General features: G+C 32.6%; 1 protein-coding gene across 3 annotated transcripts in view; it reads right to left on the bottom strand.

Annotated features, from left to right (window-relative positions):
* Positions 1 to 17,944, bottom strand: part of LOC127715519 (coronin-7-like) — a 49,200-nt gene that overhangs the window by 22,909 nt on the left and 8,347 nt on the right. The window contains exons 3-15 of one of the 3 annotated variants that reach the window (XM_052221578.1): positions 17,433 to 17,532; positions 15,985 to 16,065; positions 15,152 to 15,222; positions 14,595 to 14,793; positions 13,788 to 13,912; positions 9,407 to 9,493; positions 7,980 to 8,062; positions 6,198 to 6,252; positions 4,530 to 4,587; positions 3,689 to 3,765; positions 3,527 to 3,592; positions 1,388 to 1,483; positions 161 to 286 (exon numbers count right to left, since the gene is read on the bottom strand). In XM_052221578.1, coding sequence (XP_052077538.1) covers positions 161 to 286; positions 1,388 to 1,483; positions 3,527 to 3,592; positions 3,689 to 3,765; positions 4,530 to 4,587; positions 6,198 to 6,252; positions 7,980 to 8,062; positions 9,407 to 9,493; positions 13,788 to 13,912; positions 14,595 to 14,793; positions 15,152 to 15,222; positions 15,985 to 16,065; positions 17,433 to 17,532 — 1,224 coding nt within the window. Of the gene's footprint in view, positions 1 to 160; positions 287 to 1,387; positions 1,484 to 3,142; positions 3,209 to 3,526; positions 3,593 to 3,622; positions 3,766 to 4,529; positions 4,588 to 6,197; positions 6,253 to 7,979; positions 8,063 to 9,406; positions 9,494 to 13,787; positions 13,913 to 14,594; positions 14,794 to 15,151; positions 15,223 to 15,984; positions 16,066 to 17,432; positions 17,533 to 17,944 lie in introns of all 3 variants that reach the window. The other 2 variants (XM_052221577.1, XM_052221576.1) reach the window with 2 other exon arrangements.

The raw sequence follows: 17,944 nt of genomic DNA, 5'->3' as shown, positions 1-17,944 counted from the left end.
AGTTGTTTTAAACTTAAAGCTGTAAACCCAGTGTATATTAAATTATTTTTCTTTTTAAAATAAATCACCAAATTATATTGTTTTTACTTCACCACTAAAGTCATTCAAACACACCCCATTCTGAAATAACTTGTTGCTCCCTGTTATGTACAAATCATACCTTTGGTTTTGTAATCTCTTTGGTACTACTGATGCTATTGGTCTGATTATCTCCCTTGCTGCTTATTGTCCTAGTTCCTGTTTGCCGTTTCTTTCTCTTTGCTGGATCTAAACTTGTACATTGTACCTTTAAAAGTTAATTTACTATGTAAATACACATGCAGGTAATAATAAATAGTGAAAGTTTTATCTTTTTCATTCTGATCTTAAGACTTGTGATTATAGATGTTCCATTAAAACATACATAGGACCCAGGGAAGGCAACTAGAATTTTCCACTATGGGTGGGTGTGAAATATTATGTTGTACAGGTTTAAAATGTATGCAGGTCTCTTATATTGCTTCTAGAAATGGCTATTCTATTTTTAAAGTGAAGACTCTGGGTACCATTGATGTTTTAATGGAACTAGCACTTACCCTTTGGGACAGAAAAATGAGCACCCATTGTAATTTTATCGCATGCTCTTGTATATTTTATTTTAGTAAAGTTCAATTTCTAATGCCCAATTTTTACATGCTTTTTAATTTTTTATGATTTTGAGTCTTAATGATTCTTTTATAAATAACAATAAGCGTCATAACTAAATATCTGGTTTTCAAAATTTATTTAAAAAAAAAAACATTTTCACTCTGATGAGAACTAAACTTAATGACAAAAGAGATAATTTCAGGTTTCCTATTGTGAACTTTCCATTTCTATGTAGCAACATTCCAGCAGCACAGCATATGGAGAATATATCTCCCAGTTAAAACCTTCCAGGAAGCTTTTGAACCAAGGGTCCTTGTGGCCTAGTTGAAGTCATCCCTTTCATAGGTTTAACAGAAGCCATCATTGTCTGTTTGACCCTTGTGGGATATCTGTCTTACAGATGACCATCAGTATGTTTCAAAAGTCTTTGCCAAATTCCTGTCATTTTTTCCTGTGACATTACAGAATGAGATTCACCACTGATTTTGTACTTGCCATGAGAAAACGACAGATGCTACAAGTTCAGCAGGATATGCTTACCCTTCCAGGGCACCTGAGATCAACCTTGTTTTTGTTGGGCTACTGTTGCCCAGTCTTCCGTGTTGTGTTTTGAAGACCTTTGTTTTTTTGTATTTCTCTTTTTTGCCATGGTATTGTCATTTTTTTTAATATCCCTTTAGTATCTTTTTTTCAGTACCAGATAAATCAATTTTTTTTAAAATACTGCTTGACAATTATTCTTTAATTTTAAGTAGCATACCTGAGCATTTTGACCAGAGAACCAGTCATCATTGGATAATGCTGGTTCCCCACAAGGTGTTTCTGGGAACAGATCATCATGGAATTCTTTGTAAGACTGAAAATAAATTGCACATTTCTTAATAAAACAAGATTCAATAACATATTTCTTAAAAAATCAAGATTTCAATAACACGTGCACTTAATCTTTTTCTCTCTATTTTTAGCTATTCTAACACTATGACTTGTGATATCAACATTTATCTTATTAATGATTTGATACTGCTGTTTTGAACATCTGATAAAGATACTTTATTTATGAATTGAATGCTTCTATTGTAATGTTATTGGGATGAAAAAGCGTTGACTGAAGCACATGTTCCGCACTTCATTCTAAAAATGAGTGCAAGAAAACGCTTTTACAACCCTATAAAATAGCAAAAAGAAGCATTCAATTCTTATAATAACATTTTTATGCTAGAACCATGAAATGATGTAAAAGGTGAAGGACTGGTGATCCTTGTAGATCACATAATGACTGATCATTTTGAATAAAACAAAAATGTATGAATGAATTCTAAAATTGAGGGCATATATTGCCTGTTACTCAGATATGAAGAACCTGGTTTGGTGTATCCAAAAGGCCGGTAACCAGTACAGTCTAATGTATAAATAACGGTATATTGATTCCATCCCATAAAATGTTTAGAAGTGAAAAATTTAACGTGGATAGGAATGAGGACCAAGAATAGGTGGCGTGCGTCTTATTAAAATTTTAGTACACAAACTGGCCTAAAATTGAGAGAATGATGTGGCACACATAAAGAAGATATCTCAGGAATAAATACACCATAAGTTTAAAAATACAGAAGAGCATACAAATCAAGCAAGGGGAAACTTTCTACGGCCTCCACACAGCACTAGAGACAAACTCCTTTAATATAATAGAAAAACAAAGGATATGGGGTTTCCATCATGACACAAAATATATTTGTCTGTTTCTCAGATAAGAAGTACATGTTTTGTACTTCCAAACCCCCAGAGCCAGTGTTATCTTTAATGTAATTAAAAAGGTATATTGAATTTTTCAGCACAAGCCAGGCTAAGGTATATTGTTTTGACATGAAATGACCATCTCTTTATTAACACTTACACCAAAATGGCTATCAATGTTGGAAACTGCAAAATTTAGCATTGAAAGCAACAGTGGTTTATACATTCAATAGCATTGTAGATTTAAAAGATGTCAAAATGCCAGATTTTGATTGATCAATAGGAGGGAGACAATTTACTCTTTCCCATGGCAAATACTCTATTAAGAGATGCTTGATAAAGTGTGCGCTTTAAGAAATTCGGTTGATTGTTATGTACAAGATGTCATAGTTTATTATTTTGGATGACAAATACTGGTGTCTTATGAACAATTCCAATGATTGATGTGAGATAAGGAAAGTTATTGCTAATTGCTAGATCCTTTTCATAAATAAATTAGTCTCTGAAAATTGTGGTATTCTGCAACTTCTACAAAACGATAATCTTCAAGAAATTATTTACAGTTTTGGCCCTATAAATCATATTATTGGAAAAAAATTCTGCATTTCTTTTCCATGTGTAATCTATATCAGTTCTACCAGAATATATATTAAAATTATGTGTATTATTAATGTCAAAAGAAACTTACCTTTCTAGGTACTATATAGGGTGTAGGTAAAACATTAGATTTAATCAGTATCAGAATTCTGTTAACCTCCCCGGTCATTACATCTAATGCACTTACCTTTCTAGGTACTATATAGGGTGTAGGTAAAACATTAGATTTGGTCAGTATCAGAATTCTGTTAACCTCCCCGGTCATTACATCTAATGCACTTACCTTTCTAGGTACTATATAGGGTGTAGGTAAAACATTAGACTTGGTCAGTATCAGAATTCTGTTAACCTCCCCTGCCATTACATCTAATTCACTTACCTTTCTAGGTACTACATAGGGTGTAGGTAAAACATTAGATTTGGTCAGTATCAGAATTCTGTTAACCTCCCCTGCCATTACATCTAATTCACTTACCTTTCTAGGTACTATATAGGGTGTAGGTAAAACATTAGACTTGGTCAGTATCAGAATTCTGTTAACCTCCCCTGCCATTACATCTAATTCACTTACCTTTCTAGGTACTATATAGGGTGTAGGTAAAACATTAGATTTGGTCAGTATCAGAATTCTGTTAACCTCCCCGGTCATTACATCTAATGCACTTACCTTTCTGGGTACTATATAAGGTGTAGGTAAAACATTAGATTTGGTCAGTATCAGAATTCTGTTAACCTCCCCTGCCATTACATCTAATGCTAGCTTAGGTACCAGTCCTGCTCCTTTTATCTGTTCTGTGGAGGCTACTGAATCTGAAATATTTTATCAATTGGCAATTTTAAGGATTCTGGTATTATTCTACAAAAGTGTATTATACAGTGTTTTCCCCCCGTTTTTTTCAAATACATGTAGCTTTATTGACCTCTGATAATTGTTAAAGCCCTATTTCCTAAGGCTTTGAATAGTTTTACATTTTGTCAATTCTGGGCTTTTTAAAGCTTACTATGCGGTATGGGCTGTACTCATTGTTGAAGGCCGTACATTGACCTTTAGTTGTTAACTTCTACATCATTTGGTCTCTGGTGGAGAGTTGTCTCATTGGCAATCATACCACATATTCCTATTTTCATTATTATAGCCTATTTTATCATGAAGTTTGATCTACTGGTGATGAAATACTTCAAAAATGGGTTAAAATCTCAAATGGCCAGTTTGCAATTTTAGTGACTAATCAATGTAGAATGTTTACAATGTAGTTGCAATTACATAAAGGGGAAGAAGAATGTTTCTTAAATATCTAACAAGATGAAGAACAGCAGGAAAATGACAAATACACAAGACCAAAAAAATTATGAAATAACTCTTCAAACAGTTCCATAATAGCAGTTGCACAACTTCAGTATGTTTACAATCTTTCTGTGAAGTCTTAGGGATCTGGGTTGAAAACTGTAGGAGGAGTTGATTACACAATTTAGGAACCCAGTTTTCCCCCACCTACCCATCCACTTGATATCACCATACTATTAGCCAGTTTTGGACTTTGTCCAACATGACCAATAAAATAAGAATCACTTACTTTCCTGTAAATATGGAGTCTTGTCTGTGATTTCACAATATTTGATTGTGTTGTCTCCCTGTAAAATAATTAGATTTCTTAATGCTGTAGATTTCTAATTTAGTTTGTGTTTCTAACAAGTTATACAATATTGCCTAACCTGCATGATAATTAACAATAAATCTAAATGTTTTGTCCCCTGAAATTTTTTTTTTTGATTTTTTATTTCTGAAAATTTATGATTTTGTTTGTGTACTGAACTAGTTTCGTTCTTATGTTGTACTGTAACACCACTGTTCCAGGTTAGGGGAGGGTTGGGATCCAGCTAACATGTTTAACCCCGCCACATTCTGTATGTATGTGCCTGTCCCAGGTCAGGAGCCTGTAATTCAGTGGTTGTCGTTTGTTTATGTATAACATATTTGTTTTTCGTTCATTTTTTGTACATAAATTAGGCCGTTAGTTTTCTCGTTTGAATTGTTTTACATTGTCATTTCGGGGCCTTTTATAGCTGACTGTGCAGTATGGGCTTTGCTCATTGTTGAAGGCCGTACGGTGACCTATAGTGGTTAAATTCTGTGTCATTTGGTCTCTTGTGGAGAGTTGTCTCATTGGCAATCATAAAAAATCTTCTTTTTTATAGTGATACACTATTGTCTAACCTGCATGCTAATTAACGATTAATCCAATCTTTTTGTCCGCCTGAAACTTTTCTTAATGATTTTTTATTGCTAAAAATTTATGATTTTGTTTGTGTTTCTAACTAGTGATGCCATATTGTCTAACCTGCTTGATAATTAAAAATAAATCTCATGATGTAGAAAACAATATCTTCTTAAAACCTTTAATTGAAATATTTTGTAATTTGATAAAAAAAAATTATTTCAAATTTCTTCCTTTAACCTACTTTCATGTAATGACTTTTTAACAAATAAAATAACTTAATCTGTTCCAATTTGTACAAAACTTTGCCATTATATATACGAATTAGAGCAGCTGTTCTATTTAAATCAAGAACATTCACATAAGCATGATGATTCCTGTAATAGAGAGAAATCAAGATATTTTCAGTATGTGATGTCCAATGCTTACATTAGATGTGAGATAACACATTTGGCAGGGCTCCTTAAGGAAGTTTGCTCCTCTTGTTTTTGAATTTTTGCCAGATATTCGGAATCCTCTGGTTTTATCCTTGTATTACCGTTAAAAAATTTTGCCCGCTAACCCCTTCTTTTCTTTTCATAATTTTATTACATGTAGTTTCAAAAGCCATATTTGGAAATCTTATAAAATCCTTGTTATTTTTTTATAGTTTTTGAAAGAAAAAAGGTGCCAATGTTAAATGTAGGAAAAATCTAGAGAGAATTATTTCCCGCCAAATTTTAAATGGCTTATATCGCGAAAACAAGCACACGGACCCTTCATTTTTTTTCTGCTTATTTAGTTCCTTTATTTATTTACTATCAATTTATAACAATCTTTTAAAAAGCTTGTTATTTTGAAACAGAATAGCGAACATCCTTAAATAAGGTTCTGAGTGCCATGTATGTGAATCAACCAAGCAAAAACTTGACACAGTATTTTTAAATAATTGTTCTATTTCAAAATTTGAAATTTTAAGAATAACACATTTTTTTACCACATATTATTTTTTTAGCTTAGATTACCATTATAATTTCCAATACATACCTTTCCAGCAAAGAAGATCATATCGGTGTCAGCGTCATACAATGGCATCAAAGTTCTACAAAATAAATTCAAGTGAGAAATAGCTTGGATTCATTAATTTATATTTGTGGGTACAAATTTCAGTGGCTTACGGAAATATTGTACTTTTGTGGATATTTAATTTCATGGTTTTTATAATTACTGCATACAAATCTTTAGGAAATTAGTACTTCGTAGAACACTTAAATTAGTGGTTTACCCATACCAACTAAATCCATGAACTAGAGGATCTAAAGAGCCTGTGTCGCTCACCTTGGTCTATGTGCATATTAAACAAAGGACACAGATGGACTCATGACAAAATTGTGTTTTGGTGATGGTGATGTGTTTGTAGATCTTACTTTACTGAACATTCTTGCTGCTCACAATTATCTCTATCTATAATGAACTTGGCCCAGTAGTTACAGTGGAAAATATTTTGTAAAAATTTACAAAAATTTACAAAATTTATGAAAATTGTAAAAAGTTGACTATAAAGGGCAATAACTCCTTAAGGGGTCAATTGACAATTTTGGTCATGTTGACTTATTTGTAGATCTTACTTTGCTGTTTTACAGTTTATCTCGATCTATAATAATATTCAAGATAATAACCAAAAGCTGCAAAATTTTCTTAAAATGACCAATTCAGGGGCAGCAACCCAACAACATGTTGCCTGATTGGTCTGAAAATTTCAGGGCAGATAGATCTTGACCTAATGAACAATTTTATCCTCGTCAGATTTGCTCTAAATGCTTTGGTTTCAGAGATATGAGCCAAAAACTGCATTTTACCCTATGTACTATTTTTTAGCCATGTCGGCCATCTTGGTTCACGGGCGGGGTCATCGGACACAATTTTTAAACTAGATACCCTAATGATGATTGTGGACAAGTTTGGTTAAATTTGTTTTAGTAGTTTCAGAGGAGAAGATTTTTGTAAAAGATTGCAAAAATTTACAAAAAATGGTTAAAAATTGACTATAAAGGGCAATAACTCCTTAAGGGGTCAACTGACCATTTTGGTCAAGTTGACTTATTTGTAGATCTTACTTTGCTGATTTATTGCTGTTTACAGTTTATCTCTATCTATAATAATATTCAAGATAATAACCAAAAACGGCAAAATTTTCTTGAAATGACCAAATCAGGGGCAGCAACCCAACAACGGGTTGTCTGATTCATCTGAAAATTTCAGGGCAGATAGATCTTGACCTGATAAACAATTTTACCCCATGTCCGATTTGCTCTAAATGCTTTGGTTTCAGAGATATAAGCCAAAATCTACATTTTACCCCTATGTTCTATTTATAGCCACGGTGGCCATCTTGGTTGGTTGGCCCAGTCACCGGACTCATTTTTTAAACTAGATACCCCAATAATGATTGTGGCCAAGTTTGGTCAAATTTGGCCCAGTAGTTTCAGAGGAGAAGATTTTTGTAAAAGTTAACGACGACGACGACGGATGACGGACGCCAAGTGATGAGAAAAGCTCACTTGGCCCTTTGGGCCAGGTGAGCTAAAAATGAGTACCACACGAACAATACTGAATGAACAGTATTTATCATATATTACACAAGAAACTTGTTCTTTTTTTTTTGGCTGATTTCTTTATTTTACCTTTAAATTGAATAATTTAAACTAGAGAAGCAATTTCTAAAAATAAATTAGTTTTTATGAATCATTTTAATTCTAGATTTTAATCACACATAATAATACATGTCTGTCAATAAACTGATGAGATAGCCTGTAAAAATAATCCTACCCTGAAGATGCATCTACTGATATTGTGTTTAAAGATGAAGACAAGTTTCTACTGTCCCATATACTAATTTCTCTGTTTCTTGACTGAAATGAAATACCATTAGAAAATATCAGTGTTAAGTCTTAAAAAGAAAAAAAATGAAGAACTGGTTGATTGGTTGGTGTTTCACACCACTTTCAGCGCTTTTGGCTAAATCGTGGCAGTGTCAGTTTTTATTGGTGGAGGAAGATGTAGTGCCTGGAGAGAACCACATACCTTTGGCAGGAAAACTGACAATCCTTATCAAATAAGGTTGGAGTGAAAAGCACCTGTCTCTTGAGTGAAAGGTTCAAACTCACAACCTCAGAGTTGACAGGCTAGTGATACACAAGATAAACTACTAGGGTTGAGATCTCAAAAAACATGTTTAACCCCGCCGCATTTTTGCGCCTGTCCCAAGTCAGGAGCCTCTGGCCTTTGTTAGTCTTGTATCATTTTTAATTTTAGTTTCTTGTGTATAATTTGGAGTTTAGTATGACGTCCATTATCACTGAACTAGTATACATATTTGTTTAGGGGCCAGCTGAAGGACGCCTCCGGGTGCGGGAGTTTCACGCTGCATTGAAGACCCATTGGTGGACTTCGGCTGTTGTCTGCTCTATGGTTGGGTTGTTGTCTCTTTGACACATTCCCCATTTCCATTCTCAATTTTACTTATATCACTTGGCCATTGATGCCCCTTTGAAGAAATGGAGTCATAGTAAAGGACAGCAAATCCCCTCACCTGTTCATTTTTTTAAATTTGTTTAATAATTCATTTAAAACCTGGATAGTTTAGCAAGCCTAGTTTACCATTTAAAAATATACAGTTCTTTCACAATTTGTATTTGGTTAGATCTAGACCTAAACTCAAAACTTAACCACAGCCAGTCATGGGTAAAATGAAGGTCAATGTGACCTAATTTTAGTACATCTTCCTGATAAAAAAAGGTTAAACATGATGTATCAACAGAGGAAATGATCATTCATTACTAGATGGGTTGTATTTGATAAGATTTGAAACTTACCTTGGACAGATGAACAAATGAACGAAACCCTATACAACCTCCTATCTATGTTGGGCTAGGGGACAACAACAAAAAATGTGCACAAATTTTGCTAAAAAAAGATTCAAGGATTAACAAAACAGATTAAAAAAAATATATAGGAATACCATATAAACATTTTTATTTTTTTTATCAAAATATATCTGTACTTCATTTGACATTTAAAATTCATAGGTTTTCAACATTTAACCTAAACAAGATAAATGGCATTTGGAAAGTTTATATTTCAATGACAATTTTACAGTATTCAAACACTTTTATTACCAGTTGACTACAGCAATATTTAGTGGCAGCAGGCAAGTTTGACTTCAATAGCAAGTTCACAGTCATCTAAACACTTACACTACCGAATCCTGTTGTAACAATTCTGTCTTTATTACCTAACCATACAGCTCTGGAATCTTTTATATTCTGGTGTCCTGCCCCTTCCTGTAACGACAGAGAGAGAAAATTAAATTTAACAACATTAATAAACTAGAGGCTCTAAAGAGCCTGTGTCGCTCACCTGTACTTACTGATGCTTTGGAAATCATGTAAAATAAGGTTAAAATCACAATTAATAGTATAAGATATTAGATATTATAATAATATCTAAGATAACAAAAAACTGCAAAATTTCTGTAAAATTACTAACTCAGGGGCAGCAACCCAACAACGGGTTGTCGGATTCGTCTGAAAATTTCAGAGCAGATAAATCTAAATCTGATGAACATTTTTGCCACCGTCAGATTTGCTCTAAATACTTTAGTTTCAGAGATATAAACCAAAAACTGCATTTTACCCCCATGTTCTATTTTTAACCAAGTCGGCCAGGATGGTTGGAAGGCGGGGTCATCGAACAAATTTTTTAAACTAGATACCCTAATAATGATTATGGCCAAGTATGGTTAAATTTGTCTCAGTAGTTTCAGAGAAGAACATTTTTGTAGAAGATTACAAAAATTTGTTAAAAATTGACTATAAAGGGCAATAACTCCTAAAGGGGTCAACTGACAATTTTGGTCATGCCGACTTATTTGTAGATCTTACTTTGCTGAACATTATTGCTGCTTACAGTTTATCTCTATCTATAATAATATTCAAGATAATAACCAAAAACTGCAAAATTTCCTTAAAATTACCAATTCAGGGGCAGCAACCAAACAACAGGTTGTCAGATTTGTCTGAAAATTTCAGGGCAGATAGATCTTGACCTGATAATCAGTTTGACCCTATGTCAGATTTACTCTAAATGCTTTGGTTTCAGAGATATAAGCCAAAATCTACATTTTACCCCTATGTTCTATTTTTAGCCATGGCGGCCATCTTGGTTGGTTGGCTGGGTCATCGGACACATTTTTTAAACAAGATACCCTAATGATGATTGTGGCCAAGTTTGGTTAAATTTGGCCCAAAGGTTTTCAGAGGAGAAGATTTGTGTAAAAAGCTAACAATGAAGGACGACGACGACGATGATGGACGACGGACGCCGGACGCCAAGTGATGAGCTAGGGCCAGGTGAGCTAAAAAAGTCAATTTCTGCTTATCCTTCTGGAACCCTCGAGTTTACCTCAAGATTTTAATGAGGTCGATGTTGCTCAAGATTTTGTTTTCTGTGTAGAATTTTATGGAAAATTGTATATTTTTTTTTTCACTTTTGGTCAAAGTGTTGTCAGTCTTTATGAAAGTATTGTGAGCATTTATTTATAATTACATAACACGTATGTTTCATTAGAATCCCTAATTTTGATTGGCTGACAATTGCGAGGCAATCCAATATTAAATTTATTTTGTTTCCGTATAAAATACAACAGCTATGACTGCACGTGCTATCTGTGATAAATGATAAAAAACAACCCATAGAATAAACTAATGCAAAGCTTGATATAATTCTTAATTTCATGGTTGTAGCATTATAATTTTAAAGGGTCGTACAAGAGTTGATATTTAATGTGAAGCACTTTCACGCTTCATACAACATGTACATGTGCTTCGGTCAACACTTTTACACCTCAATAAAATCATAACAAGAACGTGTCCATAGTACACGGATGCCCACTCGCACTATCATTTTCTATGTTCAGTGGACAGGGCTCGACAATAACGCTTGTCCGATTGTCTGGTACCAGAGGAAAAAAAGGTCGGACAAGTAAAAGCTATATCAAGCTTGTCCGACTGGACAAGTAAAATTATTCTGCAGAAAATAAATTTAATCCAACTTTGATGAACAAAGTAATTATAAACAAAAAACAAGAAAAGAAGATAAAAACAAGTATTAAATTGACATGTTTACTTGCAATCGATAATTTAAAACTGGTTCTTTGTCAGTTACTTTTTAACAGGTTCTCGGAAACCAGTCTTACTGATCCGAATATCGCTGCACTTTGTAGATAAGGTAACTTTACAAGACAGTTCCTCACCAGCTCGGAAGCAATTTGGCTCCAAGTTTAATAGACAGTTTGTCACCGTAGGAGACATATTTAATAGACATAATTAATAGACAGTTTGGTAACGCAGGAGACATTTTGGGACCAAGACAAATCAGTACCTCGTTTTCCTACCTTATTCTGTTGCTTCATAATAAATACCATACCGGTAATTTTTTTAACAAAAATATTTTTTAAATAAAAATAAAGAAATTATTTACCATAAAATTAACAAAATCATATTTGATCATATGTAGAAAAAAACAATACTAGTACTTGCAATACGGTGACCTATAGTTGTTAATTTCTGTGTCATTTGATCTCTTGCAGAGAGTTGTCTCATTGGCAATCATACCTCATCTTCTTTTTTTTATTGATTGCATTTGAATCAACTTTTTTCAACTTAAAAAAACAGGATACAAATCCAATGAGTGTCCATTGGCAATCCTATCAGACGGTACCTCATGTGCAGAGTCTGATGAGACTTTGGGATTGATGAAAACTAGAACCTGAGTCCTGTGACATTACTAGATTCAGTTGTTCTCGACTCATATTTTTTAAAAGTATTGCAAAATATATGTTAAAATCAAATTCTGTTCTTTTGTTTTAATTCAATCAACTTAAAATGCAAAAAAGGTTATTATTAAGATGTTTTTTTTGGACAAGTTACAATTTCATTCGGACAAGTAAGTTTTGGTATGTACTTGTCCTACTGGACAAGTTGAAAAAAAAGTTATTGTAGAGGCCTGGTGGACCGTGAAATAGGGGTCAAAACTCTAATTTGGCATTAAAGTTAGAAAGATCATGTCATAGGGAACATGTGTACTAAGTTTCAAGTTGATTGGACTTTAACTTCATCAAAAACTACCTTGACCAAAAATTTTAACCTGAAGAGGGACAGACGGACGAACGGACAGACAGACCGACAGACGAACGAACACACAGACCGAAAAACTTAATGCCCCTCTACTATCGTAGGTGGGGCATAAAAAGAAGCATTCAATTCTTAATTGCAATATTGATCAAACAAAATTCAAGATTAATTAGTGTGAATGCAGAAAAAACTGCATACATATATATATATCAGATATCAAAATGTGAGTTCTTATTACTGCCATACTCACCCAGTAGCAATATTCCCAATAATAAAAAACCTCGCAATAATTTCTGAACAGTACTCCATATCTCTTATTTAATTCATTCAGGCGTAGGGCGATAACATGAATATCAGCCCTAATATCAATTGTCAAAAAATATGTATTGACATGAGAATTTCTCCAAAAACTTTTAACCAACTTATTAGTTGTAGCTGCTAACTTAATCAATTAATGGATTTGACAGAATTGATCAAAACCGCATTTAACATTGTCAATGTGTTCATGTATGAATAGCAAATGTGAACTTAGTCAGAACTAGAACAGTTCGTTGAAGATTTTCCAGCATGTTACCCCCAAAATAATATGACCTACCATTTCTGTTAATTTTCAGTAGGACACCTTAAACTCATGTTTTTTTTGCCCTAATCATATAAATTTTAAGACATAGGGTTAACAGTAAAAGGTACATTTTCTCTTTAGATTTGAGATGATATAGAACTTAACATATTGTACCACCTGCTGTCCCTTGAAAACCATATGTTGACCTCTACAGGTCTTTTTATCATTTGTTTGTTAGATTGCTGTCTCATTAATGTATATTTAACATCTCCTTTTTTTATGTAATTCATAATTGTTTTATATGACTACTGACATCTGACAATCTAATGTCTTAAGGATGTTCGCTCCTCATGTTTTAGAATTTTTGCCAGATATTTAGAATCCTCTGGTTTTATCCATGTAGTGCCAATAAAAAATTTTGCCCACTAACCCCTACTTTTCTTTCCATAATTTTATTACATATAGTTTAAAACGCCATATTTGAAAATCTTATAAAATCCTTGTTATTTTTTCATAGTTTTTGAAAGAAAAATGTGCCAATGTTAAATGTATGAAAAGTCTAGAGAGAATAATTTCCCGGCAAATTTTCAATGGCTTTTATCTCGAAAACAAGCACACGAACCCTTCATTTTTTCTGCTTTTTTAGTTCCTTCATTTATATACTATCAATTCATAACAGTCTTTTAAAAAGTTTGTTTTTTTGAAACAGAGTAGTGAACATCCTTAAAGACATCTGAAAGTTGATATTTGTTATATTTATAATACTTTCAGAAATTTTATTCACAATACCAAAAGCAACATTATCATATAAAAAGCTCATTGTTCCACCAAATACTGCCATTTTAGAATCCCACCTGAACAAATTTTTGTTTGGTTATATACCTGTTGCACAGTTGATGATCGAGGATCTATAACTCTGAGCAGTTTATCTTTACATGTGGTCACTAAACACGTTCCATCAGCTTTCCAACTAAGACTTTGTATCTGGTCTTTGTGACTGTCTATACCTAAAATTTAATGGAAAACAAATATGATTATTGTAAATTAATGCATACATTTATTGTAGCAAATTCTTGATCTCTGGGATAACTGCAAAATCTAATTTATCCGATTGCAAAAATTTTATGAAGGAAAATCACCACTGAATTTATGAATGTGAGTTTGATTATTGAGAACATCATACTGACAAATTTTCTCACTAATAAAAACATCGCAATAATATCTGAACTTACACTAACCTGTTGCTATGAAAGCCACTCTGCAATTTCTTTTAAAAAAAATCTGATTTAGAAACTTCACTCAATATCTTTCTTACATATGAATAAAAAGACGTTCAGTACAGATGTCTGGTTGTTTTTGTTGTTGAGTTGCTGTCTCATTGATTTAATTTCACATCTCCTTTTATTTATATGTGTCAATTCAATAGCAAGCTAACAACAAAAAAGATATTTTGAAGACAAACATACAGTCTTTAACAATGTAATAATGTCTATACAATGTTAAACTCTAAATTGCATGTATGCAATATTAATCTTACTTTATATTCTTTGACTGTCAAGAATCGATATTCCCAAAAAGGTTTCACTTTCTATTCTAATCCTTGGGTCTTTTATTCAAAGTCATATATAACTCACTAGATTTTATATCTAACCAAACTTCAGCATCACTAAAATAAAGACTGGAACTCACAAAATTTTTCTGTTCCCTGAGATACATCAAACAATTTAACTGTATTGTGTGAGGTAACAGTCAATATGTTATCAGCTACAGGATTCCAGGTAACATTCTCTATCCTACGTTGTTGACCAGGTAATACTACAGCAGGACTAACAATTGATATGGTCTCTGTCAGGTTAGCATTGTCCTCAGGAAGCTGCCAAACTTTCAACTGAAAATAGAGAAAATACAAAATGTAGACAGACTGATTTTTTGTTTTAATGTTGCAAATTCTTGTTACGGCAGATTTTGGTTAAAATTTAAAGATCTATTGTTTGTTAAAAACAGCAATTGTTACAAAAGTCATATTTAAAAATATCAATAACTACAAAAACAAATGGGGGGAAAATTGCAAATTATCTTGGTTCTACCATACATAAACATCTAGGCCTTTTTCCACTTATTTTCTAGCTATGAAAGAGACACTTATATATTTAACACTCATTTGTGAAATTACCAGAAAAAAAGAGTAAGTAATCAAAGATGATATTTCAACATTGTTGAAAAAATAAATATACACCATAACTTACTGTGTTGTCTGCTGAACCTGTTGCCAATAGGAAATCATCAAAGGGAGAAAACTCAAAATCTGTTACAAAATCTGTAAAAATATAAAGGATCTAATTGAAAGATTTAAATTAATTTTGTCACTGACCAATTGAATTGATGGACTGAAAAGTCAAATTACTTATTCAACTTCATCTTAAGTGCATGCCTTCTCAGTGATTAAATTTTCTTCTTCCTTTTTGCTGTTATCTATAGTAGTTACAACTTAAAGAGGGGCCTGATGGGTTATTTTCGTTCTTCGTGATTGGCGCATTTTCGCTATCGTGATCTGTTTTTCTACAGATTTTTTTTTTTTTTTATATTTTCGTGATCCGTGATCATGGAAATTTATTTTCTGTGAATCGTGATTGACAAAAAAATCAACTCGTGAATCGTGATGAGACCCCCCCCCCCCCCATCAGGCCCCTCCTTAAAGAATGCGGTCTAGTGGTTGTTTATTAAAACCAATTGCTTGATTTCTCTATGTTGAGCTGATTCCAGGTACAATCTAGATCTATTTATAGTTTAAAGAAAAGATTTCTTCACAATGAGTCATTATTTAAGGGTATGGTAAGTCTAAAGTTTTGACCAAAACAATGTCATAGTCTCAATGTATAATTCACATTTTCTTGTCAAACAAAACAAGAGAAACTAAAAAGCTACACTTCTATTTCAACCAACTTTATATTTTTCGGGACTTGGATCATTAGTTCAAAAATCCAGTCTGATTTTTCCTGAGATGGGGACTCATGGACTCTTCTTAGTGAGAGCCCCATGTTATCTTACAATAATTGTATATACAATTAATCTAACAGACCTCCATGTGCTTTCAACATTGGCAATCCAGTTGTCAATCTTCCAGATGTATTTATTGGTAAAATGGCAAGATTACCTCCCCCTGAAATATAAATATTTACATTACAGTATTGTCAAAACAAAAGGCTTACAAAATATGTGTACAGTAAAATTTGTAGCCCAGAGGAGATTTAACTTTTAGATATTTACCTAACTCTCACAATGAACCATGTCCAAAGTACAGTTTGTAAGGGAAAGATTGAGTTAAAAAAAAAAACACCTACAAAAAATTGGAAGTAATCCTATAGTCACCGTCATGTAAAATTGGCAGAGTGTTTTTGGTTGAAAATTTTAAAACTACCTACTGCGTTCATTCGAGATGATGTTTTTCACTTTAGCGGTATAAAAAATGTTTTCAAAAACTATTATTGTCCTACTTTTTACTGAGATTGCACTGTATAGTCCTGACCTTCACATTATCCTAAACGTTTTCAATTGTAAATCCACCATCTTGGTTTCTATGCAGGATCCTTAATTTCATAACATTCGTATTAAACTATCCAGTAATATTCATGTCATTGATGTGAAACAGTTTACCGCGCTTTATATTTGCCAATCTTCTGCACTAGAAGATTTCTCTAGACTTACCTTGTTATTGAAGAAAAGTTCCAAGTGGTCCCAAAAATATGTAAATAAACTGAACCTGAAACACCACGGCAACACTTACGGTAAAAACAATGTTGGATTCCACCATTGAAAATTATCTAGGATAATGTGTAGGCCAGGATCATACAGTGCAATCTCAATAAAAGGTAGGACAATAGTGGTTTTTTTAAAACATTTTTTATACTGCTAAGTGAAAAACGTCATCTTGAATGAAGGTGGTTGGTGTTTTTTAAATTTTCGACAATAAACACGGTGCCAATATTACATGACGGCGACTATAGTATTCCATTAAAAAAAGTTCCTGAAAAGCAAAAAACTACCAACTGCGTTCATTCGAGATGATGTTTTTCCCTTTAGCGGTATAAATATATTTTTTTTTAAATTACTATTGTCCTACCTTTTATTGAGATTGAGACAATTTTATATTTACAACCAGTACCATTTTGATTACATGTATTGCATTTATTTTTAATAAATCAAACCACATGAGATAGGTAAATTTGAATATTAAACAAGAAAACATAAAAATGGAGATTTCAAATTCTTTACAAATTTAAGAATGTATTATGCCTACAAACATCCACTGTATAATAAGACGATCAAACAGGATTTTTTTTGCAATACTGACAATGTAAACTTATATTTGCAGATTTTTTTTTCAAATTTTATTAACTGTTATGTTTTCTTTTATTTATCATTGAATTTAATTGTAAAACATAAAACTCTAAATTGCAATTTATTGTACCAAGAATTTAATACAATGTTTAAGTTGACATGCACGTCATGTCAGCAAGCTAAGTTTACCTGAAGTATCTACATTAAAGGCCATATACTGACAGCTAGCTTTGATGTGGTTGCCACAGGAGCTTGGTAAATTTCCAGCAGAAATGTCGCCAATCCATTCCTATTTATTGTAATTTGCAGATATGTATATATATATATATATATATATGTAAATTCAGATATTATATAGTGCAATTGATGGTAGATAAATACACAAAAAAAGTGAGATTAATTAATGCCATATCATGCCACTACTGCTTAGACATAATGCTATCAGAATTAAAATTTTGAATTCTGCTTAATGCGATACATACTTGATTGCATTTTTCGCAATGATAAAAATAGCATAACAGTTCTGAATTTACAATATTTAACCAATTATTATTACAATTGTACAGTCCTTTCAAACTTCAGGAAAATATTATTCTGAACATTTCTGCTCCTCTTGACAGTCCTTCTTTTGACTCATTGATGAAAATTTTTACTTCAGATTTACTTCATATAACATGTATAAACACATTCATATTATTTGA

This window comes from Mytilus californianus, unplaced genomic scaffold, assembly GCF_021869535.1.
Source record: "Mytilus californianus isolate M0D057914Y unplaced genomic scaffold, xbMytCali1.0.p SCAF_9, whole genome shotgun sequence".
Taxonomy (NCBI): Eukaryota; Metazoa; Mollusca; class Bivalvia; order Mytilida; family Mytilidae; genus Mytilus; species Mytilus californianus.
Note: the sequence above shows the minus strand (reverse complement) of the source record. Positions and strands in the feature narration are given on the sequence as shown.